Here is a 12,182-nt window from a genome sequence, read left to right as displayed (position 1 = left end):
ATTTCCTCCCACCTTCCCTTTCTTGTTTTTGGTAAGGGGAGTGGTGGAATCAGAATAGAAATGGAAAGAGGAGAGCTGAATTCTCTATATGGACCTACAGAAACAGCTTGAGATTTTTCTTTGCTCTAACTTCTTTTCAAAAAGGAAAGATGATATCATATAATTAATGACTAGTTAATTGACCTATCTGTGCAATAGAAATTGAAAGGCAGGAAGTTCTTCTATAAAAACAGAGCCAGGATATCCAAAAATATCTGTTTAATGTTCCATAAAGTAAACTTAAAATGTACAGAGAATATTTTAAGAGACTTACTACTACTTCGAAAAACTTCATACTGTGACTTTATATTTCTCAAACAGGACTCAAAGTCGTCTTCTGGTCCTGAACTGTAATAAAAGTGAAGTAACTTTTTCATATACTCATGCAGATACATAGTAGATGCAACATAACAAATATTTAAGTTAATGACAGCATATTGGTTTGAATACCTATCTTGCACAAATTCACAACTGCTCTACAATTAGAATAACCTAATAAAAACAGGTCTTAATTTTCATAATGCTAGCACGAAACTGAAAATAATAAGATTCTGGTTAATCCTGAGGTCAAACCTCTAAAGCTTAGCTATGAGGCCAACTTTACAATTTGTAATAATGAAGCATGAATGAGTAGGGATACTTGTGGAAATGGGACATTAAAATGTCTCTTCCAAAAAATGATTACACGTAAACTTTATTACAAAAAAAGAGAGTATCTAAGAAAAACACAAACAACTAAAATATAAACAACTTACCCAAAAGCATTCAGCTATTGAATCTCTTTCTATATGGAAAATGTGACCACTCTCAAAAATGCGATAAAATCAATTTAAACAAATGATGATCACATTCCAACTTAAAGAAAACAAATGCTCTCAGTATTCTTCCAAGACAGTGTCTTTGAGAAGCAATAACTCTTAGGGAATACGTAAACATGAATAAGTATACAAACATCCTGAGGTAAAGTGTTCTCTATTTGGAAATAAAATTTTCTACTACAAAGAGAGGAAGAAATTGTCTCACTATTTACCTTTGATATTCTCCATGGTTGGAAGGATGATATCGCTGCACAACTCTCTGCCCTTCTTGCTTTGGAAACATAACGTAATACAAAATCACTCTTGTAAAAGTATGTTTTTTAAAACTACTCATGCAACACCAAAAAAGCTTCTTCTAGCTTCTAAAAAAACACAACAAAGTTATTCTGTTGAAGTCTTTTTCCTTAAAGTCATTATTACTCACTTCTATATCCTCTTAATTACAGGTAGAATTTTTCTCAATTTATCAGCATATAGTCCATAAGTGGTCAGAATATTTATAGTATCATAAAAACAACACAAACTTGTAAAACAGATATATATTGGTATTCTCAACATTTTTAGTACACTTAAGGAATTCCTAATAACTGAAAGGATAAGGGGCAGGAAAGAAATAATTAAAACAGTATATGAAGTTCTATTTCAGGTGAAACACATAATAATAAAACAATTTATAAGACCTGGCTGAGGTGACTCAGAAAAAAATAAAAGCAACTGACTGACAGAATTTAGAAGACAGTTATTAGCTGTATATCCCCAGCATGGCCTTTATCTTTTGTTTCTTCACCTCTAAATTATAGATGGCTGTATTACTGACCCAGCAAACTCAGAGTTATTATAAAAATTAAATGAATTGGTAGGTGTCTGTGTATGTCTGTGTGTCAGTGTATGCTGTATAAACTGTAATGTGTTCTTATATCAAATATTTAGCCTGGGAAGGAAAAACTCAGTGAACCCTAGAAATCATCCAGATAGAGCTGCATATGAATGCATTTAGTCTTTAAAAGGAGATAGTAGAGAATTTTATAAGTAAAAAGAATTTTCTATACTATAACCAGAAAGATACTTTTATTTCTTAGAAGATGAAAGTTAATTTTTAAACTTTTCCACTATTTAGAACTTACTAAAAAAAAGAGAGAGAAAGAGAAAGGACACAGTTCACGTAGAAATCACATTGCAATATAATAGACATGATTTTTCAGTTTCTCTAAGTTTTATTATGTAACGTGATCTACTACTCCAATTAACACTACAGTAGTGAATCCACATAGGCAAAATATCAAGGCAGATACTAAGCAGGACACTGTCTTAGCACTGTTGTGCTTGAATTCTGGCTCTGCCATTTTATTAGCTGTAGGATCTCAAGCAAGTTATAAAACATAACGGAGATTAAAAACACTATATTATCTCCTAAAATTGTCGTGAGGATTAAACTTGGTAAAACATGTAAACTACTTAGAATAGTTTCTGCAACTTAGACAGAGTTCCATAAATATCAGTTATTTATAGCTGTTAAGTATTATGGTAATACCATATTACTATATGACATGGTAAGATACGGTAAATCTGCTGCCTTCCCTGCCAACATACTAAAGATTTCTCAAGACCCAAACTCCTAATCTTCTAAGGACACAAGAATAAAGATGAGAAATAAACAATATCCCTATGGGGCAAAATTGCATAGCTTATCTGATACTAGGAAGTATAAGAAATTCCAGCAGTTTCAGAAATTATTTAAAAAAAACCAAAAACACAACTCACAAAACACTACAAGATGCTTTGGAAATTATATTTCAGGGCTAGTTTTGGAATGTTTTCTCTCAAAGAGTATATTTATTTTTCCAAAAGAATACTAAATTTCGGACCACTAAAATTCATCTTTAGGATAAACAGGAATTAGCTTCTGCTACTCTAAAGCTAAACAGCATTCAGTATCAAGCATATTATTTGATGTTATTTCTAGCTGTTAAATTGACTAATTAACTAATTTGCCCTTAAAATTCCCAAGAACATATGCATAAATACATTCATTGTTAAACAAGAAGCCCTTGATTCTAGGGGGAAAAAAAAGTCCCAACTAAGATTTGTCAGAGAAAATAAGGAGAAAAGCAACCCTAATATATGTCGGGGTCTTTTCCCCTCACCTCCAAGAGCTTTCGCTGCTTTGCTGCCCTGGCTGCTTCACGCTGTGCAGCGTATAAAGCTTCTTCTTCTAGTCTTAACTTCTCTTCTTGTAAGGCTAACTGTACATGAACAAAACGATAAGGATTAACAAAAATCAGAACCTGTCTAACTGCCCTAAAAATAAAATGCTTCTATTTATAAAATAAAAAATAAATTATTAAAAAAATAATTGATCTCTACAACGCATAACAGAATTGAAATTTTTGTGATTGCTCGTTTCAATTTCTCCTTTTACAAAATAACCCAAATGATATAAAAAACATTACAGAATTATTTAGAAATTGAGTTCTGAAGCAGTAGCATCTAATTTGTATAAATACAGAACTGTTAATTTCTTTAGACTATTCAATGATCTTCATTGTCAGCAATCATTCCAACACCTATCATTCTGACTTGCTGAATGGTTTTGGCCCTCCTAAGTCTAAGATTGTTAAAACTATACCAATCATATCAATATAGTTCACTTACTACCAAAGTGAACTTACCTTGCACAAAATTCATGTCTCTCCATCTAATTAACAAAGATGCAAGATGTCTCCTTAATTTTATTACTATCCAGTTATTTAAAAACTACTTTAAAATTTATGTTTTTGAGTCATAATTGCATACAAACTGCTTTAGTGATATCTACTGCACGTCGAAGCTAACTTACAAATTAAATTTCAACACAATTTTGTTCTTTAGACTAATATCAGCATCTATTATGTCACTTATATTGATGCTTTTGAAATAACTAATTCGTACTAAACAGACTATTTTTAAATGTATAATGGAATATGACTAATTCCATTTAGTTTAGTGATAGCAAAACTATAACTACAGGCCTCTTCTATAAGTACATTAAATAAACAAAACATTTATGATTGTTAGAAGTACTTAGTTCACTGAAAACAAATCCAAGACAAACAAAAACAGTTAAAAAAGCCACTTATTGTGAAACAGAGTAATTTTTCTCAAAAGCTGGTTTTAAACACAAAGGTGCATATTCTTGCCAGAGTTCCTAACTTTGTGAATTAAGAAATTTTTTTTTAAAAAAAAGGTACTATCTCATTTTTTGGCAGCATATGATTTCTGATAAACCAAGCTAAAAAAAAATTATAATAGGCTGGAATAATTTTTTTACTTGTAAATCATTTTCATCTGTATATATTTAAATATAGGTCCAATGACTATATGCAATATATTTATTATTTAATGACAACTCTCCCTATAAATGAGGCTTTATGATAACATATTTAAGCAACCTAAAAGACTACTTACCTCTTTTTGAATTTTCTTATCAAGATCTTTCTGTTTTTCAGCAATAGAATCATAATGCCTTTCTCTTAGGTCAACAATTTCTTCCTCAGTAAGAGGCCTAGAGGAAAAAAAAAGGAGGGGGAAAAGAAAGAAAAGGAAAAAAACAAAAACAAAAAAACTTCAAATGAGTCTTAGTCCAAATAAAATACTCATAAAGCCAGTGAAAGTCTGGAACTCTGCTGTTAAAACTGTATTAAAGCAATTTGATACTACAACTTCAATTGTTAAGGGTAAAAAGTATACATTCTAACACTTGCTATATTCTCATATACAAGGGTATTTCAAAAAGTTCATGGAAAGATTCATATTATCTTTTGGTTCTATGAGAGTACTTCAAACAGTTCATGGAAAGATTTGTATTAACTTTAATTCCATTTTTCTACAAACATTTTTAAGTACCTTCATCTAAGTGAATAAGATGATATATTATCAGAGTATTTTTTTAGCATTATAACCATCTTTTAAGAAATATGAACTTTATTTACCCTCACTCTGGCTCTGCTTCAGCCATCTAACCTATGGGAATAAACCCCAGACCATATCCCGAAATGTTCATCATAGAATGTAACCTTCAGTATACTACAGCCTGATCTTATCCCTATACCATTCTGGAACTCTTAACCCTCCTATTTATCCTGCTCAATCACTCTAGCCTCCCCAGACCTCAGGATCCTTCTCTTTTCTCCCCGTCTGTGTATCCCGATCATCTCCTGGACTCACTTCACTTACAACCAGTGTGGACACAGCAGATGTGAATTACTTACTTACCAACATTCTCACCTTCTTACACTCCTACTACTATGCCATATTCATTCAGTTTACTTGCTCACATTCCAAATGTGGGTCATTTTCATGATTAGCCCTTTTTGTTGTGGGCTGCTAGAGAAAATCCAACATCAATTTGGCCCTCAGCCCCCAGCAATAGTCCTTTTACCCATGGTCAATTCCACCTCACATCCTACACTAACTACTTCAATATACTCCTTAAGTTTCTTACTCAAACTTTTTTTCTCTTAAAAGACAATTTTACTCCACTTTGAGAAATGCAGAGTATCAATGTGAATTTCCTCAACTTCTTGCCACTCTCCCACTTAAGTATATCCCCCAACTCTTTCCTGCATCCTCTGAAAAGGCAGTGTTCCTCAACTTGTTCAAGGTCATCTACTACACTCACACTCTGGATTCATTCACCAGTGATACTCCCGCCCCTCCCCCACTCCAGAGAATTCTCTGGGACCTTGCTCCAGCTATTAGCCCCTCCTTTTTATCTTTAACCTATTCCTTTTGTCTGTTTTCACCTATCTTCCATAAGGAAGATGACAGGAAGGAGGAAAAACCTTCATTTGACCTGAATCTACCTCTAGCTACTCCTCCCTTTCTTTCTCCTTTTCAGTCAAAACTCCTGAAATTAAATGTACTGAATATCAATAGTTATTAGCACATCTAGCACTTATTATGTGCCAGTCTCTTTTATAAGTACTTTACATACATTAACTAATTTTAATCCTCCCAAAAACCCTACAAGGCAGATAGAGATTATACATATGAGGAAAATGAGACAAAGAGACTAGGAGCATATCCAGATAAGTCACACAGCATGTGGAAAAGCTAGAATTTGAACTTAGGTAGTCTAGCTCCTTGCTCTTAACTACTGTGCAGCTCTTCCCATGCACTCATCAACTCACTACAGTCCACCTCTTCTTCCATCACTCTGATAACTCTAGCAAAGGTTATCAAAAGGTTAGCAAAGTGGCTTCTACACTGCCAAATACAGTAGTCAATTTTAAGTCCTATCTTATTACTGCAGATTCATGTGACAGTATTGACCACTCTTTCCAGCCCATCTGTCTGTCTCTACCTCCTCCCTTGGTTTCCCATGTTCTCCTGCTTCTTTTTGCTGACTACTTCTTGTCACCTTCAGACTCCTCTTTGAGTGTCTGCCTGTTCAATTCTCAGACCACTGCTCTCTCACCATGCTCCAACCACCCCCTCCTCTTCTCCTCCAAACCCTCCTCAGGTAGGTGGTCTTGCTAACTATCATGATTAACTAGCCGTGTATAAGGTAACGTCTTCTGTTTTTCTAGCTCTAACTTCTGCCTAGAGATATATATATATTTTTGAGGTATAAATTAAATAAAATAAAATACAGATTTTTAAATGTTCAGTTCGTACAGTTTTGACATTGTATATACTCATGTAGTCTCCACCCAAGGCTGATACAGAACATTTTCAGAACCCATCCCCAGTTTCCTTGTGCTCTTTTCCAAACAATTCTCTCACTGTGCTCATGCAATTTCTTCTCTCTGGAATGTTCTCCTCCTCTGCCTGGAGAGTTACCACTAACCATCCCTTCAGGGATCAACCCAGGTGTGAATCCCTTACAGAAGTCTTCTTAGACACACCTTCCCATACACATTTTGGGCAAAGGGCCTGTTCTCCAGGGTTTCCAAACATGTTCTATAACTGCTATTAAATTGCTTTTTCTCACCTCATATGGAAATCAGTCAACTTTGAGATTTATCTCCCAGACCAGATGTTCTTTCTTCTAATGCAGAGACCATGTCTTTTTTTTTTTTAATCCTAGTGTCTAGCACAGTGCCTGGCACATGATAGTTGCCTAACAAAAATGTTTACTAAACATTTTTAAAGTAAGGAACATACATTCAAAATATGAAACATATGTATTAAAAATATTTTCTTAATATTAAGAACTATCTTTTGCATTAAAAGCCAGACACTTTTAAAAAAATAGTCCATGTAATTTTAATAAAATATAAAAAGACTGCTTAAATAAATAATAATATCAAGATTCTAGTTACTACCAAAAATGTAAAAAAACTTTTGAGTAGTAGAACAAGTTTAGGAATGTCATTAGGAAAGAAAAGGGAAAAAAAGTTTAAAAACTTAAAAGAAATGTATTTATCAATATTATATGGTTTTAAGAAAACTGAAAAACACATAACAACTTATGTTCAATAGGAAAGCACCCAGGCACTTATATACATTATATTCTTTAATGTTCAAAGCCATCTTTTGAGATGTATGTCATTTGCCTCAATCTCACACAAAGAGAAAACTAAGGTTCTGAAACATAAATTGCTTAATGTCTCAAAGCAAGCAAATGACAGAGCCTGAATTCTTAGCTGCTGTAGTACAGTTCACATAGAAATTTTTGACTTTTTGTAAAAAAAAGCCTTACCTATGATTGCTTCCTGGGCTCTCCCCCTGTACAAAAATTAAACAAAGAAATTTCACTAGCTGAATTCTATTTAAGGCATACCAATACAGTTTTCACTTAAAAATATTTTCTACTTAATTTTTATCATAAAAAATAAATTTCATTTTAGAAGTGTTTGAAATAAAAAGCTTTAAAATTTTACTATTTCTCAAAGGCAAAATTTAGTTTACTATCTAGCTTAATAATATAACATACTTTTGCTGGACATTTCTTAATCTTTTCTAACAAATATTTTTTATATATTAAATCAACTTTTGGGGTCAGAATGATATTCTCCAGGTCTTCACCACTGATAGTTGATTCTTATTATTCACAGATTCCATTATTTGCAAATTTGCCTAATCACTAAAATGTATTGGTAACCCCCCAATCAATATTCCCTACCCTTTCTCAGTCATTCTTGATATGAACATAGCATCCAAAAATTTGAGTTGACCGACACCAAACATTCCCAGCTGAGGTTGAACAAGTGATACTCAGAATCCTTATTTCAGTTCTCTTATTATAAAACAGTGCCCTTTTTATAGTCTAGTTAGTGCCATGTTGTTTGCATTTTTGTGCCTTTTTTTGTTGGTGATTTTCTGTTTAAAATGACCCCCAAGGGTAGTATTGAAGTGCTACCTAGTGCTGTTAAGCACAAAAAGGGCACAATGTGCCTTATGAAGAAAATATGTAAGTTAGATAAGCTTCATTCAGGCATTGGTTAATGCTGTTGGCCATGAGTTAAATGGAAATAAATCAACAATATATGTTAAATAAAGTGTCTTTTAAAAAAAGCATACAGAAAACAAAGTTATATACTGATTGGTTGATGAAAATGTTGTAACTAGAGGCTTACAGGAACCTAACCCCTTTATGTCCCCTGGGAATAATGTTTGTGTATTCACAAATTCAGCATTCACAGCAACTTTATAGAACATAGTTATTACAACAGATTATGAGAATTGACTGTCTCTGTTTTCTTTTACAGGGCAATGAAATTACCTATAATTTTTTCCTCTATGGTAAACCATAAATATTTTCAAGACAGGTTTATGCATGTTTCTTACACATTTAAACTACTCACATCTGACAGTTAAAATATATGACTAAGTTAAAAGCAGGAATAAAATTCCAAATTGTCCAAATTAATTTAGAAAATAGCATCACAAAATGAGATGATATTCAACTAAACCAAACACAAAATGTGACTCAATAGAGAAGATTAGTTAGCAAAAACAAAAACAAACAAAAAAACCCTCCAACCAACCAACCAAACAAAAAGCACCTTAGGAAAACACATGAAACCACAACTTCTTTTGAAAAGCAGTGTGATGCTGGGATAAACTGAATTGGAGGCTGAAAGAACACTTACATTTAGCACTTGTCAGAAGCTTTAAAAATTTTACGCCTAGTGTTTGTTTAAACTTTGTAAAAGACAAAGACAAGAAGATTAAAGCGACCTTTGAGAAGGGGAAGAAATAGGTTCTATGAAACTCTGAGTGATATTTTACCTAGTAAACAAAAAGCTAAGATAGTTTCCCAAATGTGTTCTACCAGATAATAAATATGCATTATTATTACTATTATTATTATTTTTGTGTGTGTGTGCGACCGGTAAGGGGATCGTTAACCCTTGGCTTGGTGTTGCCTGCACCGTGCTCAGCCAGTGAGCGCACCGGACATCCCTATATAGGATCTGAACCTGTGGCCTCGGCGCTCCCAGTGCCGCACTCTCCCGAGTGAGCCAGGGGATTGGCCTATGCATTATTATTTTTTAAAAGAATTTAATTCAAATTAATTTGGGAAATGCTGATTTGAACAAGTTCAAATAATTTTAATAGTTTTTCTCAGAACACTTGATATGCTAATTTACATTCTGAGACTGGTATTCTATACTTCTCTCTGGGAAATGCTGGGCTAAACAATAATTTAAATTTTTAAAGGTAAAATTTGATATATTTTTCTCTTTCCTTAGAAAAAATGGCAAAAGGTCAGAGCTTTTTGCAGTGTTCTTCCAGTCTAACCAATTTTTGACTGTGTGAAACCAATGTGTAAAGTAGGCCCAGGGAGGTTAAGTAATTTGTACAAACTCATACAATTAGTTTAGTGAAGTTAGAAATTAGCACAGAAACTAAAGCTCTTATAAATATGCCAGTGAATAAGAAATACACACTTTATTTTGCTGATTCTAAACTGCACTTTTCCTTCCATATTTTAACATTTCTGTATCTGGAATACATCTTAAAATTGACTGAGTTTAAATGAGATGAAATGCAGACAATCAAAATAAAGAATAATTGATAAAAGAGAAAATGGCTAAAGTCAGAAACTGATTGTAGAATGAATATGTATATATTCCACCCTCAGAAATCCATGAAAAAACTATGGTTAAAGAATAAGTGTACTCCACAGTTGATGTATTTTACCTACCTAATGGCAAGAGGTTAGAAATATCCCTTCTTTGAGGTTCCTTGAGTTCTACAGAATTAAAAACCTGTATATGTGTGCATGTGTGTGTGTGTATATATATATTACTGTAAATATTATACAGTAGAAAATTCTGAATTTTTTGCTAAAATTAGTAAAAAAAGGAAATGACACAGAAAAGACTAAAAAGTAAAAATGAAAACCAGAGTAAAAATTCTAAAACCAAAAATAAAATAAAATTTAAAAAAATAATTGTTAGAATTAATGAGATGATTAATGAGGATAACAAATATGGGTTTTGCACTACTACAGAAATACTTACCTCATCACTGTCTACTAGATTCTCAAACTGAAGAACAAGAAAATAATAGTTAGGATATTTTTCTAAGATACATATCTAAAAAGAAAGTATGTTACTTTTTTCACATTAAAAATAATATACCTTAAAATTGAAATAATCTTTTTGTTATTATTTTCTAACATAATTACAATGTGGTGAGATAACATCCTCTTTATGAACCAAACACTTTAAAATTTGTCAAGGCTTTTGTATGGTCAGATGTTCCATTCCCTACGTGCAATCTGTTGTTTTTCTCTGGACCCTTTAAACATTTGTTCTTTATCTTTGACTTTTGGGAATCTGATTATGCTGTGTGTGTAGTTTTATTTGTATTTATCTTTCTTTGGTTCATTTAGTCTCTTGAAACCGTGAAATTATGTTTTTCACCAAATTAGGAAAAATGTCATTATTTCTTAAATGTTTTTCTCCTTGTTTCTATCTCCCCTTCTAAGTCTCTTATTGATATGATTGATCACTATATATTGTTCCAGTTTACTGATATTCTGTTCATTTTTCCTTAATTTTTATCTCTGTTCTGATGATTAGATATTTCTATTGATTTATTCCCAAACTAATTGAGACTTTTTTTTTTTTAAACTCTCAAATATGCTGTTAAACCCATCTGGTTATTTTTAAATGTTTTATAAATACTTTCTGGACAAAGAATTTCCACATGGTTCTTTTTTTATAGTCCTAATTTCTCCACTGAATTTCTCTCTTTTCATTTCTATGCCTTTATTTTTCTTTAAGTCTTAACATATTTATAATAGCTGCTTTAAAGTCTAATTCCAACATCTGTGTCATGTCAGAATCAGTTTCCCTTTTCTGTTTTACCCTTATCTATGAGTCACATTTTTCTGTTTTCCTGTTTCTTCTCCATTGTGTTATAATTTTTTATTTTGTACTGGACATTGTGATTGATTATTCCAATACTCCATGCAATTAAAATTTTAGAAACTTCAATAATATACATACCTTTATATTTCTAAGATACTTAAGTCAAGTGCCTTTTATACATTATCTCATTTGATATATTTAACAGTTCTACAAAATGGCCAAGGTAAGATTACATTATTTTTATTTATGACTTTATATGAAAATCAAAAAGGAGAATTACAACAATTTTCTACATAAATCAGAACTAAAACGGTCACCTGAATTAAATATTTCATATGGGTATTTTAAATCCACTACCAGAATTTTCCACTTCATTTGAGTTCAGAACAGATTATCTAATGTCATAAAAGGAAAATTACTAAAGAAACAGGGACTAAAAAGACATCCCAATAAGAATTTCTTTAAGTGTTTATTTTTAGTCATCTACTTATTCATAAAATTATTTACTGAAAATCTATTAAATGGTAGTCACCATTCCCAAATACAATGTCTTTCTAGAGAGAGTAATGTAAATAATTTGACCATAATGTAATGAATTCTAGTAGGTCAAATGACCTAATGAAAGTCATTACTATTAAATTTTATTATTAAAATATTTGTATTTTAAGTATAAATAATTTGATAAATAACCAGTTGAAAGAAAGAAAAAAGTGTTTTATTGTTAATATTGTTTTGTTTAAAGATCGAGGAAACAATGAAATCAAAAGGTTCAGAAAATAAAAGAATCTCTCTAAGGAGATGATATAACTATTTAAAATTATTATCTTTCGAGGGGGGGAGGGAGAAGGGAGGGAGGTTTTGGTGATGGGGAGCATTAATCAGCTACAATGTATATCGACAAAATAAAATTTAAAAAAAAAAAAAATAAAAATAAAATAAAATAAAATAAAATTATTATCTTTAAATTATTTTTTATAATAGTTTGTGATTTTTTAAAAAACTAATTCTTGCTTTACAT

General features: G+C 31.8%; 1 protein-coding gene across 1 annotated transcript in view; it reads right to left on the bottom strand.

Annotated features, from left to right (window-relative positions):
- The window catches only part of AP1AR (adaptor related protein complex 1 associated regulatory protein), a 33,685-nt gene that overhangs the window by 3,358 nt on the left and 18,145 nt on the right, over positions 1-12,182 (bottom strand). Inside the window, exons 3-8 of the mRNA XM_063108369.1 lie at positions 10,310-10,336; positions 7,540-7,565; positions 4,302-4,398; positions 3,002-3,100; positions 1,070-1,128; positions 314-387 (exon numbers count right to left, since the gene is read on the bottom strand). Of these exons, the coding sequence (XP_062964439.1) occupies positions 314-387; positions 1,070-1,128; positions 3,002-3,100; positions 4,302-4,398; positions 7,540-7,565; positions 10,310-10,336 (382 nt within the window). The remainder of the gene's footprint in view (positions 1-313; positions 388-1,069; positions 1,129-3,001; positions 3,101-4,301; positions 4,399-7,539; positions 7,566-10,309; positions 10,337-12,182) is intronic.

The sequence above is a fragment of the Cynocephalus volans genome, chromosome 9 (assembly GCF_027409185.1).
Source record: "Cynocephalus volans isolate mCynVol1 chromosome 9, mCynVol1.pri, whole genome shotgun sequence".
In the NCBI taxonomy this organism is placed as follows: domain Eukaryota; kingdom Metazoa; phylum Chordata; class Mammalia; order Dermoptera; family Cynocephalidae; genus Cynocephalus; species Cynocephalus volans.
This window is presented reverse-complemented; position numbering and strand designations above follow the sequence as displayed.